Here is a 19636-nt window from a genome sequence, read left to right as displayed (position 1 = left end):
AGAGAGAGAGAGAGAGAGAGAGAGAGAGAGAGAGAGAGAGAGAGCCCTCTGCTTTTGTTGCTGATCGGGTGGGAAATTTATGGTTGAAGATAAAGATAACTCAATAGAATACCTTAAAGGTGAATGGGGTGACGGTACGATAGCATCGGGGTCATCCGTGGGGGATGCTCATCAGGTTACTAGAATATCAATCTTCCACTAATTGATTCCTTGTTTCCAGTTATTTCTCTATAATATTCCCAAATAGATGCCTGTTTCCATGATATTATTCACTTGCATCTCACTTTGCCTTAATTCTTTTCACATCAATAGCTCAGGACATCTACGTGGCACTTGGCAGACTTCATGGATGTTATATATTCTTTATTCATAGTACACTATCTGTGTTTGAGCTTCTTCACTCTTCTCTGAGCTTCTTGGACAAGGGGTGATTAAGCTTTTAGAATTTACAAAACCTCAACTTCGTGGCAGACGGCAAAATTGCATAAGAAAATTATATATAAACTAGCAGTCAGTTCAAGTGTATGCTTGCATCTTTAGAAAAAAATGTAGGAAATCAGTTAATTTTGCAGTTAATAACTGAGAGAAAATTCTATTGTGTATGCAAATTTTTTCTGTCCATCTGGGGCAGAGAAATTTAAATGAGCATTGAAATACTTTATTTACTGCAGAGTTCCAAAATTAACTCTACAAACAATTACAACAGTACCTCTGAAGTCATCTTTATTAACTAATAAAACCAGAGTATTTATTTTCATGAACTTAAAAAACTATAGCAATAAAAAGTATATTTGTGAACCTTATCTTATGATTTTGAGGAAGAAAATATTAATTTTTCTTGAAAAATTTTGTAGTTGCTTGCCAAGTTACAGAGCTTATCAACCAAAAAACATTAAAGAAATCCCTCCACATGAGACGAAGTAGCTGTTTGAAGGCCAAATGTGTCAAATCCCAGCGGGAACTTAGTATTTCACCATTTCTCGACTCGACGATTGTTCCGTCGTCCGCGAGTTTGTAAGAATACGTCTTGAAGAGCGGAAAGGACAAGAAAAGCCTGATAATGACGATACCCCACATCTTTTTCCTGAAAGCAGGCGGTGGATCTAGTCCTGATCGGAATGCCAGGTCTTCCATGTAATCCCACTGTTCGGTATGGAGGCGGTGATATTCTTTTGCGTTCCTACCCTTCAACCGGAGGTCCATTAAACCCTCCTCTACCACTGACATCATCTCTGCCAACGGTGGCAGTATGGTCTCGCCAGTGAGTGTTGCTAAAAAGTAGCAAACCTATTATGGATAGAAAAATCGGTTAATGACATTCGCTGACTATCACCCAGTAATCCCTTTTATGCTTTGTAAAATCATCAACTTTTCTATATAAACAAAGCTGCTTTGTATTTAAATAGCATCAAGATAAAGTATAAACCTTGAAAATTTAGATGTCAATTGTATCCAGGCAAATACAGGTTGTAATTAAATGACATCTTAATGATAGATAAAAGTCAAAATCAATGTACCTTATGATATAACTGCTTGTATAGACATTTCAGATATTCCTTAATAGTACGCAACTGCTAAGCCAATTTTTTTTCAAGCCGTTTCACAGAAAATGCTATATTCTAACATTAATTTGGGTTTATAGATAAAAACCCTTATTCTATATGCCTTATTTTTCTCAATTACAAATCTGGAATTTCTCATTAACAAAAACTAGGGGCTTAGTTGGCAAGCGAGTGTTCTGTAAATCTGATCTCATCTCAATCGTGATGAAACAATGATTTCTTCTTTATTTAAAGGGCCGAGCAAAAACTTGCAGATAACTAGCATAGAAGGAAGAAAGCACTCATTCTTAACACATTTGAAATTCTTTAGATGTTTTAAATGAAATACCAAAACCTTTATTCACAGGAACTAGGTCGTATGTTGGCCAAGGTACCAGCCACACAAGATACTACCACTGCAGAGTAATTTGGTCCTCTGACTGGCCAGATAATACTACATTTGATCCTTCTCTGGTTATGGCTCATTTTTCATTTGCCTACACATACACTGAACAGTTAGGCCTAATCTTTACAGCTTCTCCACTTTCCTCATACATCTGACAACACTAAGATAACGGAAAAAATCTTCTTCACTTTCCTCATACATCTGACAACACTAAGATAACGGAAAAAATCTTCTTCACTTTCCTCATACATCTGACAACACTAAGATAACGGAAAAAGTCTTCTTCAGTCAAGGGGCTTAACTACTGCATTTTAATTGTTCACTCACTACTTTCCTTTTGGTAAAGGTAGAAAAGACTCTTTAGCAGCTCTTCTAGGAGAAAGAAAGTCCAAAACCAAACCATTATTCTCTAGTCTTGGGTAGTATCATAGCCTCTGTACCAAGGACTTCTACTGTCTTGGGTCAGAGTTCTCTTGCTTGAGGGTACACTTGGGCACACTATTCTATCTGATTTTTCTTCCTCTTGTTTTGTGAAAGTTGTTATAGTTTATATAAATATTCATTTTGATGTTACTGTTCTTAAAATATATTATTTTTTCTTGATTGCTTTCTTCACTAGGCTATTTTCCTTGTTGGAGCCCCTGGGCTTATAGCATTACGGTTTTCCAACTAGGGTTGTAGCTTAGTAAGTAATAATAATAATAATAATAATAATAATAATAATAATAATAATAATAATAATAATAACAAGCTAATGTCAGTTTATTTCACTAATCTCCCAGGCTTCCAATCTAACACTGATTAGTATTCAAATGACCACCAAACTTTAGTAATCTTCATTCTAGCTACACATCATTGTCACTAATCTATAGTAGATGAGTTTGATCATCTATGATTGGCTCACTTTGCAATTCTTGCAAATAGCAATCACCAAAGAATAACATACTCCATCATCTAAAGCTAATTGACCATGGCTATTACACTGTCTTTTTACTTCTTCACGTACCCAGTTGTTTAATTCTCAAGATTCCAAGCAGTTCCTAATATTTGTTTGTGGCAAATCACACTCAAAATTACTGACAAAGCCTGGGAAGGGGTCATCAACAGAACCCTCAATTCTGTGTGGAGGAAACTGTAGCCTGAATGCATTGCTGCACACAATTGTAAGGGATTAAAAACCATCCAGGAGGCAGTTGATAATGAAACTGTGTCCTTGGGAAAGACTACTGGTTTGGAACAAGGACGACATGAGCAATCTTCTTGAAGAACATAACTAGCAGCTGACAACCGTTGAGCGTTTCAAGTTGCACAAGGAGCAGCAACAAGAGGTTGTGGAGGGCATTTCATCTGAGACTGATGAGGGACAGAGTGATAAACTTTTTGCTTTAAGTGAAATAAGGGAGATGTTGAAAATGTGGGAAACCCTACAAAATTTTTTAAAAACACATCACCGAAGATAAAGCTCCAGCAGGGCGAGCAGCAAATCTATTAACAAACAATGCGATATCGCATTTTCATGCCATTTCAAAGAAAAGGAAAAAGCATTTGTCTCTAGATAGATTCCTAGTGAAAATTGAACGCAAGAGTGTAAAAAAATTATGACCAAGCTTCCAGAAAATGTAAATTAAGTGATTTAATTGAGGATAATGAACGTCGTTGAAGAAAGAGAACTCATGATCTTATGCCAGAAGTTCTCATGGAAGAAAATTCTCCCTCCAAGCAGTAACCCTCTTCTCCCTCTCCTCTCTCGTCTCCAACATGCCAGTTATGACACTCTTCAAAGGTAAAGTGAGAGATTATTTGTCAATAACTCTATTTTTCTTATTATGAATTATTAATCTATATTAATTCCTCATGTTGAGGATTATGAATAGCTCAATAATTAGCATTAAAAACCTTTAAAAATTAGATTACTGTATATGAGTATCTATGGATGTGTGGAATACATTCAGTAAATGGGAATTGTTTTAGTTTATGAGTATTTTAGTTTGTAAGCTCACTCCCAGAATGAATTAAACTACAAGAATGAGGGACTACTGTACTGTGCATCTCTTTACACATGGTCAAGGTAAAGTAGAATGTGGTACATAATTTGGGTTAGCTCACATTAGGAAGCATCCCCTTATGAAAGGTTATGAGGACGCTCCGGGCCAATAAATGGTACGGCACCTTAGAGTAAATTAGGTTAGGAAAGGTAATATTATGGTGAGCAATGATCTCACATTGTTGACGTTTCGTAGCGTAACTAACAAAGCAATACAGATAGAAATAAACTGAAAATAGGATTAGAAAGCTGAACAAAGTTTCTATATACCTATATGAACTAATCCTCATTATCATTATTACTAGCCAAGCTCAATTCTAGTTGGAAAAGCAGGATGCTATAAGCCTAAGGGCTCCAACAGGGAAAAATACCCCAGTGACGAAAGGAAGAAAAGGAAATAAAGGAAATAAATAAACTACAAGAGAAGCAATAATCAATTAAAATGAAATACTTTAAGAAGAGAATAAATAACCTACAAGAGAAGCAATACACAATTGAAATGAAATATTTTAAGAAGAGTGACAACATTACAACACTATAAACTATAAAAAAAGACTTATGTCAGCCTATTCAACACAAAAACATTTGCTGCAAGTTTGAACTTTTGAAGTGTTAATACTAAAGGTTAAAGGGGCATGGTTTTAGTTCAAGTATCATCTGAATTGTCTTTCATACCGTTCTCTGCCGTTATATACAACAACAACAACAAATGTAGCCGTTTATAGTCCACTGCAGGACAAAGGCCTCAGACGTGTCCTTAGCCATGTCTAGGGTTTGGCCATTTTCATCACAACAGTGGCCACTGCAGATTGGTGACGATGGGAGACTTTAGTCTGATTGCTCACAACAAACCAACCTAGTATGGGTGGATCTGACTAGCACAGCTTTGCTGATCATAGCAAAACCCAAATCCTTTCACCTATTTAAGGTATCCCTACTTAGAAAGGGCCATATACTATAACAGCTGATTAATGGTTTTTTATAAATAAATATCAAGTTCAAGAAACAGAATATATTTCCTGAACATGGAAAAAGGAAGAAAATATATTTTAGAAGAAAATATGCAAAGCACATAAACAAGTGCAACATTTTTCAGTACATAATACAGAATACATAAATGACAAGAGTTATAGGAAGGAATTTATAAAGAAACATATTACTTACCTGATAATACACTAAAGGAAACACAACTACTCTTGAAGGTAGCCCAATAAATCCCATTGTTGGATAGTGTGCATTTATGATGTGCTTGTACAAGGGCTTCACTTGGCTATTTTCTACATGAATTCCACAGGAGTCTGACAGAAATGGAAATTTGTACTCATACCCTGGAAAAAAAAGAAAAAATTAAGCAACAAAAACATGAGACAATTTATTTTCACAGTATACTGTATTATATTTCTGGTTTGGCTACCTTGTAAGTTGGTTTGGAGAACTACCTATTATGGTTTGAATGGAACAAACATTTCAGAAAAAGTTCTGTATATTTTAATCCAAATGACCTAACTGATAAATTTAATCAAAACAAAAATTGTCATACTAATTTCTTAAATATGTTATGCCTATCGTCATGGTCTCATATGTCTCTGAATACACAGTCTTTGTTTTAAAGACAGAAGAGAGATTACTTGTCAGTACGTCCACTGAACTCATCAAAAGGTAAAAACTATCATTATAGTTTGCGAAGACTAAACGGCAAAAGACAAGGACTGGAGGTAGACACCTTATATACATACATACATACATATACCAAGGCACTTCCCCATTTTGGGGGGTAGCTGACATCAAACAAATGAAACAAAAAAGGGGACCTCTCCTCTCTACGTTTCTCCCAGCCTGACAAGGGACTCAATCCAGTTCAGCTGGTACTGCTAGGGTGCCACAGACCACCCTCCCCCGTTATCCACCACAGATGAAGCTTCATAACGCTGAATCCCCTACTGCTGCTACCTCCGCGGTCATCCAAGACACCGGAGGAAGCAGCAGGGCCTACCGGAACTGCGTCACAATCACTCGCCTTTCATTCCTATTTCTAGCACGCTCTCTTGCCTCTCTCACATCTATCCTCCAATCACCCAGAGCTTCCTTCACTCCATCCATCCACCCAAACCTTGGCCTTCCTCTTGTACTTCTACCATCAACTCTTGCTTTCATCACCTTCTTTAGCAGACAGCCATTTTCCATTCTCTCAACATGGCCAAACCACCTCAACACATTCATATCCAATCTAGCTGCTAACTCATTTCTTACACCCGTTCTCACCCTCACTACTTCGTTCCTAACCCTATCTACTCGAGATACATCAGCCATACTCCTTAGACATTTCATCTCAAACACTTTCAATTTCTGTCTCTCCATCACTTTCATTCCCCACAACTCCGATCTATACATCACAGTTGGTACAATTACTTTCTCATACAGAACTCTCTGTACATTCATGCCCAACACTCTATTTTTTACTACTCCCTTAACTGCCCCCAACACTTTGCATCTTTCATTCACTCTCTGACGTACATCTGCTTCCACTCCACCATTTGCTGCAACAACAGACCCCAAGTACTTAAACTGATCCACCTCCTCAAGTAACTCTCCATTCAACATGACATTCAACCTCGCACCACCTTCCCTTCTCGTACATCTCATAACCTTACTCTTACCCACATTAACTCTCAACTTCCTTCTCTCACACACCCTTCCAAATTCTGTCACTAATCGGCCAAGCTTCTCTTCTGTGTCTGCTACCAGTACAGTATCATCCGCAAACAACAACTGATTTACCTCCCATTCATGGTCATTCTCGTCTACCAGTTTTAATCCTCGTCCCAGCACTCGAGCATTCACCTCTCTCACCACTCCATCAACATACAAGTTAAACAACCACGGCGACATTACACATCCCTGTCTCAGCCCCACTCTCACCGTAAATCAATCGCTCACTTCATTTCCTATCCTAACACATGCTTTACTACCTTTGTAGAAACTTTTCACTGCTTGCAACAACCTTCCACCAACTCCATATAACCTCATCACATTCCACATTGCTTCCCTATCAACTCTATCACACGCTTTCTCCAGATCCATAAACGCAACATACATCTCCTTACCTTTTGTTAAATATTTCTCGCATATCTGCCTAACTGTAAAAATCTGATTTATACAACCCCTAACTCTTCTAAAACCACCCTGTACTTCTAAGATTGCATTCTCTGTTTTATCTTTAATCCTATTAATCAGTTCTCTACCATACACTTTTCCCACCACACTCAACAAACTAATACCTCTTGAATTACAACACTCATGCATATCTCCCTTACCCTTATATAGTGGTACAATACATGCACAAACCCAATCGACTGGTACCATTGACAACACAAAATGTTATTTTCCTTAGTAAAATAAATTTTTGAATATACTTACCCGTTGATCATATAGCTGCAGCTCTGCTGCCCGACAGAAAAAACCTATGGGCGGAATACGCCAGCGATCGCTATACAGGTGGGGGTGTACATCAACAGCGCCATCTGTCTAGTAGGTACTCAAGTACTTCTTGTCAACAAAGAACCAATTTTCTCCTCGGTCCACTGGGTCTCTATGGGGAGGAAGGGCGGGTCCTTTAATTCATGATCAACGGGTAAGTATATTCAAAAATTTATTTTACTAAGGAAAATAACATTTTTCAATATTATTCATGATCAACGGGTAAGTATATTCAAAAATTTATTTTACTAAGGAAAATAACATTTTTCAATATTAATCTTACCCGTTGATCATGTAGCTGATTCACACCCAGGGGGGTGGGTGGAGACCAGCATACATGTTAACATTAGAAGCTAAGTATTCCGTATTTCATTTTAGCAGTTATTCAAAATAACAAACATAAAATTAATAAGTACCTGGTAAGGAAGTCGACTTGAACAATTACTCTGCCTTTTTAAGTACGTCTTCCTTACTGAGCCTCGCGATCCTCTTAGGATGCTGAGCGACTCCTAGGTGCTGAAGTATGAAGGGCTGCAACCCATACTAAAGGACCTCATCACAACCTCTAATCTAGGCACTTCTCAAGAAAAGAATTTGACCACCCGCCAAATCAACCAGGATGCGAAAGGCTTCTTAGCCTTCCGTACAACCCAAAAACAACAATAAAAACATTTCAAGAGAAAGATTAAAAAAAGGTTATGGGATTATGGGAATGTAGTGGTTGAGCCCTCACCTACTACTGCACTCGCTGCTACGAATGGTCCCAGGGTGTAGCAGTTCTCGTAAAGAGACTGGACATCTTTAAGGTAAAATGATGCGAACACTGACTTGCTTCTCCAATAGGTTGCATCCATTACACTCTGCAGAGATCTGTTTTGTTTGAAGGCCACTGAAGTTGCGACAGCTCTAACTTCATGTGTCCTTACCTTCAGCAAAGCATGGTCTTCCTCATTCAGATGAGAATGAGCTTCTCTAATCAAAAGTCTGATGTAACAAGAAACTGCGTTCTTCGACATCGGTAAATCAGGTTTCTTAATAGAGCACCATAAAGCTTCTGATTGTCCTCGTAATGGCTTCGTACGTCTTAAATAGTACTTAAGAGCTCTTACTGGGCAAAGTACTCTCTCTTGTTCGTTTCCAACCAAACTGGACAGACTTGGAATCTCGAACGATTTGGGCCAAGGACGAGAAGGGAGTTCGTTTTTAGCTAAAAAACCAAGCTGTAAGGAACATGTAGCCGTTTCAGATGTAAATCCTATGTTCCTGCAAGAAGGCGTGTATCTCACTGACTCTTTTAGCTGTTGCTAAGCAGACGAGGAAAAGAGTCTTCAAAGTGAGATCTTTAAAAGAGGCTGATTGAAGCGGTTCGAACCTTGCTGACATCAGGAACCTTAAAACCACGTCTAAGTTCCAACCTGGTGTGGCCAACCGACGTTCCTTTGAGGTCTCAAAAGACTTAAGGAGGTCCTGTAGATCTTTGTTGTTGGAAAGATCTAAGCCTCTGTGGCGGAAGACTGCTGCCAACATGCTTCTGTAACCTTTGATCGTAGGAGCTGAAAGGGATCTTACCTTCCTTAGGTGTAAAAGGAAGTCAGCTATCTGAGTTACAGAGGTACTGGTTGAGGATACTGAATTCGCCTTGCACCAGCTTCGGAAGACTTCCCATTTTGACTGGTAGACCTTGAGAGTGGATGTCCTCCTTGCTCTGGCAATCGCTCTGGCTGCCTCCTTCGAAAAGCCTCTAGCTCTTGAGAGTCTTTCGATAGTCTGAAGGCAGTCAGACGAAGAGCGTGGAGGCTTGGGTGTACCTTCTTTACATGCGGCTGACGCAGAAGGTCCACTCTTAGAGGAAGAGTCCTGGGAACGTCTACTAGCCATTGCAGTACCTCGGTGAACCATTCTCTCGCGGGCCAGAGGGGAGCAACCAACGTCAACCTTGTCCCTTCGTGAGAGGCGAACTTCTGCAGTACCTTGTTGACAATCTTGAACGGGGGGAACGCATAAAGGTCTAGATGGGACCAATCCAGAAGAAAGGCATCTATGTGAACTGCTGCTGGGTCCGGAATCGGTGAGCAATAAATTGGGAGCCTCTTGGTCATCGAGGTAGCGAACAGATCTATGGTGGGCTGACCCCACAAGGCCCATAGTCTGTTGCAAACATTCTTGTGAAGGGTCCATTCTGTAGGGATGATCTGACCCTTCCGGCTGAGGCGGTCTGCCATGACATTCATGTCGCCTTGAATGAACCTCGTTACTAGAGATATTCTTCGATCTCTTGACCATGTGAGGAGGTCCCTTGCGATCTCGAACAACGTCATCGAATGAGTCCCTCCTTGCTTGGAGATGTACGCCAAGGCTGTGGTGTTGTCGGAGTTCACTTCCACCACCTTGCCTAGAAGGAGGGACTTGAAGCTTCTCAAGGCCAGATGAACTGCCAGTAGCTCCTTGCAGTTGATGTGCAGTGCTCTTTGATCCGAATTCCACGTGCCCGAGCATTCCCGACCGTCCAGTGTCGCACCCCAGCCCGTGTCCGATGCGTCCGAGAAGAGAAGGTGGTCGGGGGTCTGAACAGCCAGTGGTAGACCTTCCCTGAGCAGAATGTTGTTCTTCCACCAAGTCAGTGCAGACTTCATCTTCTCGGAGATAGGAACTGAGACCGCTTCTAGCGTCATGTCCTTTCTCCAGTGAGCAGCTAGGTGATACTGAAGGGGTCGGAGGTGGAGTCTCCCTAACGCGATGAACTGGTCCAGCGATGAAAGCGTCCCTATCAGACTCATCCACTGTCTGACTGAACATCGGTTCCTCTTCAGCATGCTCTGGATGCATTCTAGGGCTTGACTGATTCTGGGGGCCGACGGAAAAGCCCGAAAAGCTTGACTCTGAATCTCCATACCTAGATATACTATAGTTTGGGATGGGACGAGTTGGGACTTTTCCATATTGACCAGGAGACCCAATTCCTTGGTCAGATCCAGAGTCCATTTGAGATTCTCCAGACAGCGACGACTTGACGCAGCTCTTAAAAGCCAGTCGTCCAAATAGAGGGAGGCTCTGATGTCTGCTAAATGCAGGAATTTGGCAATATTCCTCATCAGTTTGGTAAACACTAGAGGTGCCGTGCTTAGGCCAAAGCACAGGGCTTGGAACTGGTATACCACCTTCCCAAAAACGAACCTTAGAAAAGGTTGGGAATCTGGGTGGATGGGGACGTGAAAGTACGCGTCCTTTAGGTCTAACGAGACCATCCAGTCTTCCTTCCTGACCGACGCTAGAACCGACTTCGTCGTCTCCATGGTGAACGTCTGCTTGGTGACAAAGACATTCAGAGCACTGACGTCTAGCACCGGTCTCCACCCTCCTGTCTTCTTCGCCACTAGGAAGAGACGGTTGTAGAAGCCCGGGGATTGATGGTCCCGGACTATGACTACCGCTCCCTTTTGTAGCAAGAGAGACACCTCTTGCTGTAAAGCTAGCCTCTTGTCCTCCTCTCTGTACCTGGGAGAGAGGTCGATGGGAGTTGTTGCTAGAGGGGGCTTGCGCAAGAATGGAATCCTGTACCCCTCTCTGAGTAACTTCACAGACTGTGCGTCTGCACCCCTGTTCTCCCAGGCCTGCCAGTAGTTCTTGAGCCTGGCTCCCACTGCTGTCTGAAGAAGGTGGCAGTCAGACTCTACCTTTTGAGGACTTGGAACCCTTCTTCTTGTTGCCACGTTGACTAACGGCACGAGTACCTCCTCTGCTGGAGGTTCTGCCACGAAAGGGCGGAATGAACCTAGACGCTGGTGTGTCCATCCTAGGTCTAGGCACGGAAGGTAAAGCTGTGACTTTACGTGCGGATGACGCCACCAGGTCATGAGTGTCTTTCTGGATCAACGAGGCGGCAATCCCCTTGATCAGCTCTTCAGGAAAGAGACACTTCGATAGCGGAGCAAACATCAGTTCTGACTTCTGACATGGGGTGACTCCCGCCGACAAGAAGGAGCAAAGGTGATCCCGCTTCTTGATAACTCCAAACACGAAAGAAGCCGCAAGCTCACCAGACCCATCCCGTACGGCTTTGTCCATGCAGGACATGATGAGCATGGCAGAGTCCTTATCCGAAGGGGAGGTCTTCCTGCTCAACGCTCCCAAACACCAGTCCAGGAAGTTAAAGATCTTGAACGCACGGAAAACTCCCTTCAAAAGATGATCCATATCCGAAGAGGTCCAGCAAATCTTGGAGCGTCTCATAGCCAGTCTGCGGGGAGAGTCTACCAGACTTGAGAAGTCGCCCTGGGCAGAGGCAGGAACTCCCAAGCCGAGAACTTCTCCCGTGGCATACCAGACGCTAGATTTGGAAGCAAGCTTGGTCGGGGGAAACATGAAGGATGTCTTCCCAAGTTGCTTCTTGGCCTGCAACCACTCTCCCAGTACCCTTAAAGCTCTCTTGGATGAGCGAGCGAGTACGAGCTTCGTAAAGGCAGGAGCTGCTGACTGCATGCCTAAAGCGAACTCAGAGGGAGGTGAGCGTGGAGCTGCAGACACAAACTGGTCCGGATACAACTCCTTAAGCAGGGCAAGGACTTTCCTAAAGTCTAAGGAGGGAGGCGTAGTCTTGGGTTCATCTATGTCGGAGTGTTGGTCGTCCAAATGCGCAGCTTCGTCGTCATCAGAGATTCCTTCATCCGAATGCTGAGGAGGAAGCGGCAAAGGAGGAGATAAAAGCTGAACGGCTGAATCCGGCAGCACGGGTGCATGCGTAGCTGCACTGGATCCAACATCATGCCGCTGTTGGTCAGTCTGAGAGCTGGCAACAACCAAAGCGGAGTGGTGGTGCGTGGTGGGGACTGCCGTGGGTTGCGGAGACTGCCGCATCGCGTCAAAACACGGCAGCTTGACTCCACCTTCCTGCTGATGCGGTAGCTCACGCATGTCAACGGAGGGTGCTGCACGTCGGCTAACGTCAACATGCGTCTGGCAGGGTCGACTGCGCATCGGTGGTGGAGCTCTCACAGCCGGAGTGTGGGAGCAGGCAGCCGCAGTGTCAGCTGAGCACACAACCGTGGCAGGTTGTAGGTTAACGGGTGCAGTGTCAACCTTCTCAGCACGATACTCCTGCATGAAGGAAGCTAGCTGAGTCTGCATAGACTGCAGCAAAGACCACTTAGGGTCTACAGCGGTTGGTGCGGCAACAGACGGAGTGATTGCCTGCTGCGGAACCACTCTACCTCTCTTGGGAGGTGTGCAGTCTTCGGAAGACTGCGGCGAGTCCGAACTGACCCAGTGGCTACACCTGGGCCGTTGGACTCGCTCGGAAGGGACCTTGCGCTTGAGAGGTCGTGAGACCTTGGTCCAGCGTTTCTGTCGAGAAACCTCTTCCGCAGACGAGGAATGAATGGGCTCACTCGTCTGTTTGTGGGTGGGACGATCTCTGCAAGATACGTCCTCAACCACGGAGGGTACGTCTGTACGCTGATCAAGGCCTGTCAAACCCTTTGGTCGTACGACATTGCTTCTCCCCTGGGCTTGGGAGCTTGCAAGAGGTCCCGGACTGGGAGGACGACAGGCACGAACAGACGCACCCTCATGCGTAACACTGACACTTTTCACTGCACTGACACTCACTACACTTCCCACTGCATTTTTCTCCTTCAACTCTTTGACGTCAGCCAAAAGTTGATTGCGGTCATTCGCTAATGACTCAACTCTGTCACCAAGAGCCTGAATGGCACGCATCATATCCGCCATCGAAGGTTGATGAGAGCTAGTAGAAGGGTCGGGTGTAACCACTACAGGGGAAGGAATAGGTTGTGGGGCATGGGGAGAGGAAAAATCAAAAGAGCGAGACGAACTCCTCCTGATCCTATCCTTCTCTAGCCTACGTGCATTCTTAAGGAATTCTTGAAAATCGAATTCCGAAAGCCCAGCGCATTCCTCACATCGATCTTCCAATTGACAGGCTTTACCCCTACAATTGGAACAAACGGTGTGAGGATCTATAGAGGCCTTCGGAAGACGCCTAGAACAGTCCCTAGCGCTACACTGCCTGTACTTGGGGACTTGAGTAGGGACAGACATCTTGAATTAGTCAAAGGGGGAAATCCAAAATCTATCCAAGTCGTCAACAAATAATCCAAAATCTAATCAATGAAAGTGATAAAGTATTGATGATAACTTCTGTATAGCGAAAGCTAATAACTAGAGAGAATACTTCACCAAATAGCGTGAAAATCAACTCCAGAAACAACAGCGTATCAAGTAGGTCTTGCCGGTGGCACGACAGAGAGAAAATTGATTCTTTGTTGACAAGAAGTACTTGAGTACCTACTAGACAGATGGCGCTGTTGATGTACACCCCCACCTGTATAGCGATCGCTGGCGTATTCCGCCCGTAGGTTTTTTCTGTCGGGCAGCAGAGCTGCAGCTACATGATCAACGGGTAAGATTAATATTGAAAAACACATATTTAACAATCTCACCAACCATTCAAGTACAGTCACACCCCTTCCTTCAACATCTCAGCTCTCACACCATCCATACCAGATGCTTTTCCTACTCTTGTTTCATCTAGTGCTCTCCCCACTTCCTCTCTTGTAATCTCTCTCTCTCTTATATACAAATGATAATTTTATATAATAATGTGATAAAAGATTGAATTTTAATAAAATAAATTATCTCTATACCCACTTGATGTTCATATGGCTTCGTTCTCGAAGCTAGCTAAATGACGACATCTATACTAAAAATGGAAAATTTCAAGATTACTTTGATTAAGAATAGCCATTCCACTTTAGTGGACTACTGTATCGCGTTTATATGGCAGTGTGTGGCAAAAAGAGCACTTGGGCACACCAAATAGTAAGGGCCACTTCAATTTCAAAGTCAAAACCTGTTTAACACCCTCTTAACATCACTAGTCAGTGAGGAGGGGAGATAGAAAGGAGGCATAACATGAACCTTAGGTGAGTATAGAAATATGTTATTTTCATTAGTAAAATAAATTTTTGAATATACTTACCCGGTGATCATGTAGCTGCAGCTCTGCTGCCCGACAGAAAAAACCTACGGGCGGGATACGCCAGCGATCGCTATACAGGTGGGGGTGTACAACAACAGCGCCATCTGTCGAGTAGGTACTCAGGTACTTCTTGTCAACAAAGAACCAATTTTCTCCTCGGTCCACTGGGTCTCTATGGGGAGGAAGGGTGGGTCCTTTAATTCATGATCACCGGGTAAGTATATTCAAAAATTTATTTTACTAATGAAAATAACATTTTTCAATATTAATCTTACCCGGTGATCATGTAGCTGATTCACACCCAGGGGGGTGGGTGGAGACCAGCATACATGTTAACAATAGAAGCTAAGTATCCCGTATTTCATTTTAGCAGTTATTCAAAATAACAAACATAAAATTAATAAGTACCTGGTAAGGAAGTCGACTTGAACCATTACTCTGCCTTTTTAAGTACGTCTTCCTTACTGAGCCTCGCGATCCTCTTAGGATGCTGAGCGACTCCTAGGTGCTGAAGTATGAAGGGCTGCAACCCATACTAAAGGACCTCATCACAACCTCTAATCTAGGCGCTTCTCAAGAAAGAATTTGACCACCCGCCAAATCAACCAGGATGCGAAAGGCTTCTTAGCCTTCCGTACAACCCAAAAACAACAATAAAAAGCATTTCAAGAGAAAGATTAAAAAAGGTTATGGGATTATGGGAATGTAGTGGTTGAGCCCTCACCTACTACTGCACTCGCTGCTACGAATGGTACCAGGGTGTAGCAGTTCTCGTAAAGAGACTGGACATCTTTAAGGTAAAATGATGCGAACACTGACTTGCTTCTCCAATAGGTTGCATCCATTACACTCTGCAGAGATCTGTTTTGTTTGAAGGCCACTGAAGTAGCGACAGCTCTAACTTCATGTGTCCTTACCTTCAGCAAAGCATGGTCCTCCTCATTCAGATGAGAATGGGCTTCTCTAATCAAAAGTCTGATGTAATAAGAAACTGCGTTCTTCGACATCGGTAAAGCAGGTTTCTTAATAGAACACCATAAAGCTTCTGATTGTCCTCGTAATGGCTTCGTACGTCTTAAATAGTACTTAAGAGCTCTTACTGGGCATAGTACTCTCTCTTGTTCGTTTCCAACCAAACTGGACAGACTTGGAATCTCGAACGATTTGGGCCAAGGACGAAAAGGGAGTTCGTTTTTAGCTAAAAAACCAAGCTGTAAGGAACATGTAGCCGTTTCAGATGTAAATCCTATGTTCCTGCTGAAGGCGTGTATCTCACTGACTCTTTTAGCTGTTGCTAAGCAGACGAGGAAAAGAGTCTTCAAAGTGAGATCTTTAAAAGAGGCTGATTGAAGCGGTTCGAACCTTGCTGACATCAGGAACCTTAAGACCACGTCTAAGTTCCAACCTGGTGTGGTTAACCGACGCTCCTTTGAGGTCTCAAAAGACTTAAGGAGGTCCTGTAGATCTTTGTTGTTGGAAAGATCTAAGCCTCTGTGGCGGAAGACTGCTGCCAACATGCTTCTGTAACCTTTGATCGTAGGAGCTGATAGCGATCTTACCTTCCTTAGGTGTAAAAGGAAGTCAGCTATCTGCGTTACAGAGGTACTGGTTGAGGATACTGAATTCGCCTTGCACCAGCTTCGGAAGACTTTCCATTTTGACTGGTAGACCTTGAGAGTGGATGTCCTCCTTGCTCTGGCAATCGCTCTGGCTGCCTCCTTCGAAAAGCCTCTAGCTCTTGAGAGTCTTTCGATAGTCTGAAGGCAGTCAGACGAAGAGCGTGGAGGCTTGGGTGTACCTTCTTTACGTGCGGCTGACGCAGAAGGTCCACTCTTAGAGGAAGAGTCCTGGGAACGTCTACTAGCCATTGCAGTACCTCGGTGAACCATTCTCTCGCGGGCCAGAGGGGAGCAACCAACGTCAACCTTGTCCCTTCGTGAGAGGCGAACTTCTGCAGTACCTTGTTGACAATCTTGAACGGGGGGAACGCATAAAGGTCTAGATGGGACCAATCCAGAAGAAAGGCATCTACGTGAACTGCTGCTGGGTCCAGAATCAGTGAGCAATAATTTGGGAGCCTCTTGGTCATCGAGGTAGCGAACAGATCTATGGTGGGCTGACCCCACAGGGTCCATAGTTTGTTGCAAACATTCTTGTGAAGGGTCCATTCTATAGGGATGATCTGACCCTTCCGGCTGAGGCGGTCTGCCATGACATTCATGTCGCCTTGAATGAACCTCGTTACAAGCGATATGTTTCGATCTCTTGACCAGGTGAGGAGGTCCCTTGCGATCTCGAACAACGTCATCGAATGAGTCCCTCCTTGCTTGGAGATGTACGCCAAGGCTGTAGTGTTGTCGGAGTTCACCTCCACCACCTTGCCTAGAAGGAGGGACTTGAAGCTTCTCAAGGCCAGATGAACTGCCAGTAGCTCCTTGCAGTTGATGTGTAGAGCTCTTTGATCCGGATTCCACGTGCCCGAGCATTCCAGACCGTCCAGTGTCGCACCCCAGCCCGTGTCCGATGCGTCCGAGAAGAGAAGGTGGTCGGGGGTCTGAACAGCCAGTGGTAGACCTTCCCTGAGAAGAATGTTGTTCTTCCACCAAGTCAGTGCAGACTTCATCTTCTCGGAGATAGGAACTGAGACCGCTTCTAGCGTCATGTCCTTTCTCCAGTGAGCAGCTAGGTGATACTGAAGGGGTCGGAGGTGGAGTCTCCCTAACGCGATGAACTGGTCCAGCGATGAAAGCGTCCCTATTAGACTCATCCACTGTCTGACTGAACATCGGTTCCTTTTCAGCATGCTCTGGATGCATTCTTGGGCTTGACTGATTCTGGGGGCCGACGGAAAAGCCCGAAAAGCTTGACTCTGAATCTCCATACCTAGATAGACTATAGTTTGGGATGGGACGAGTTGGGACTTTTCTATATTGACCAGGAGACCCAATTCCTTGGTCAGATCCATAGTCCATTTGAGATTCTCCAGACAGCGACGACTTGACGCAGCTCTTAAAAGCCAGTCGTCCAAATAGAGGGAGGCTCTGATGTCTGCTAAATGCAGGAATTTGGCAATATTCCTCATCAGTTTGGTAAACACTAGAGGTGCCGTGCTTAGGCCAAAGCACAGGGCTTGGAACTGGTAAACCACCTTCCCAAAGACGAACCTTAGGAAAGGTTGGGAATCTGGGTGGATGGGGACGTGAAAGTACGCGTCCTTTAGGTCTAACGAGACCATCCAGTCTTCCTTCCTGACCGATGCTAGTACTGACTTCGTCGTCTCCATGGTGAACGTCTGCTTGGTGACAAAGACATTTAGAGCACTGACGTCTAGCACCGGTCTCCACCCTCCTGTCTTCTTTGCTACTAAGAAGAGACGGTTGTAGAAGCCCGGGGATTGATGGTCCCGGACTATGACTACCGCTCCCTTTTGTAGCAAGAGAGACATCTCTTGCTGTAAAGCTAGCCTCTTGTCCTCCTCTCTGTACCTGGGAGAGAGGTCGATGGGAGTTGTTGCTAGAGGGGGCTTGCGCAAGAATGGAATCCTGTACCCCTCTCTGAGTAACTTCACAGACTGTGCGTCTGCACCCCTGTTCTCCCAGGCCTGCCAGTAGTTCTTGAGCCTGGCTCCCACTGCTGTCTGGAGAAGATGGCAGTCAGACTCTGCCTTTTGAGGACTTGGAACCCTTCTTCTTTTTGCCACGTTGACTATCAGCACGGGTACCTCCTCTGCTGGAGGTTCTGCCACGAAAGGGCGGAATGAACCTAGACGCTGGTGTGTCCATCCTAGGTCTAGGCACGGAAGGTAAAGCTGTGACTTTACGTGCGGATGACGCCACCAGGTCATGGGTGTCTTTCTGGATCAACGAGGCGGCAATCCCCTTGATCAGCTCTTCAGGAAAGAGACACTTGGATAGCGGAGCAAACATCAGCTCTGACTTCTGACATGGTGTGACCCCTGCCGACAAGAAGGAGCAAAGGTAATCTCGCTTCTTAAGAACTCCAGACACGAAAGAAGCCGCAAGCTCGCCAGACCCATCCCGAATGGCTTTGTCCATGCAGGACATGATGAGCATGGCAGAGTCCTTATCCGAAGGGGAGGTCTTTCTGCTCAACGCTCCCAAACACCAGTCCAGGAAGTTGAAGATCTCAAAAGCACGGAAAACTCCCTTCAAAAGATGGTCCATGTCCGAAGAGGTCCAGCAAATCTTGGACCGTCTCATAGCCAATCTGCGGGGAGAGTCTACCAGACTTGAGAAGTCGCCCTGGGCAGAGGCAGGAACTCCCAAGCCTAGAACCTCTCCTGTGGCATACCAAACGCTAGATCTGGAAGCAAGCTTGGCCGGGGGAAACAAGAAGGTTGTCTTCCCAAGTTGCTTCTTGGCCTGCAACCACTCTCCCAGTACCCTTAAAGCTCTCTTGGATGAGCGAGCGAGTACGAGCTTCGTAAAGGCAGGAGCTGCTGACTGCATGCCTAAAGCGAACTCAGAGGGAGGTGAGCGTGGAGCTGCAGACACAAACTGGTCCGGATACAACTCCTTAAACAGGGCAAGGACTTTCCTAAAGTCTAAGGAGGGAGGCGTAGTCTTGGGTTCATCTATGTCGGAGTGTTGATCGTCCAAATGCGCAGCTTCGTCGTCATCAGAGATTCCTTCATCCGAATGCTGAGGAGGAAGCGGCAAAGGAGGAGAAGAAAGCTGAACGGCTGAATCCGGCAGCACGGGTGCATGCGTAGCTGCACTGGATCCAACATCATGCCGCTGCTGGTCAGTCTGAGAGCTGGCAACAACAAAAGCGGAGTGGTGCTGCGTGGTGGGGACTGCCGTGGGTTGCGGAGACTGCCGCATTGCGTCAAAACACGGCAGCTTGACTGCACCTTCCCACTGCTGATGCGGTAGCTCACGCATGTCAACGGAGGGTGCCGCACGTCGGCTAACGTCAACATGCGTCTGGCAGGGTCGACTGCGCATCGGTGGTGGAGCTCTCACAGCCGGAGTGTGGGAGCAGGCAGCCGCAGTGTCAGCTGAGCGCACAACCGTGGCAGGTTGTAGGTTAACGGGTGCAGCGTGAACCTTCTCAGCACGATACTCCTGCATGAAGGAAGCTAGCTGAGTCTGCATAGACTGCAGCAAAGACCACTTAGGGTCTACAGCGGTTGGTGCAGCAACAGACGG

The 19636-nt window shown here is 44.7% G+C and overlaps 1 protein-coding gene across 3 annotated transcripts in view; it reads right to left on the bottom strand.

The window, feature by feature from the left end:
• Positions 1-642: 642 nt before the first annotated feature.
• LOC137617309 (uncharacterized) overlaps positions 643-19636 on the bottom strand; it is a 95922-nt gene continuing 76928 nt past the window's right edge. For all 3 annotated transcript variants that reach the window (XM_068347320.1, XM_068347318.1, XM_068347319.1), the window contains 2 exons: positions 5156-5319; positions 643-1287 (listed from right to left, as the gene is read on the bottom strand). In XM_068347320.1, coding sequence (XP_068203421.1) covers positions 829-1287; positions 5156-5319 — 623 coding nt within the window. In that variant the 3' untranslated portion in view covers positions 643-828. The remainder of the gene's footprint in view (positions 1288-5155; positions 5320-19636) is intronic.

The sequence above is a fragment of the Palaemon carinicauda genome, chromosome 23, assembly GCF_036898095.1.
Source record: "Palaemon carinicauda isolate YSFRI2023 chromosome 23, ASM3689809v2, whole genome shotgun sequence".
In the NCBI taxonomy this organism is placed as follows: Eukaryota; Metazoa; Arthropoda; class Malacostraca; order Decapoda; family Palaemonidae; genus Palaemon; species Palaemon carinicauda.
This window is presented reverse-complemented; position numbering and strand designations above follow the sequence as displayed.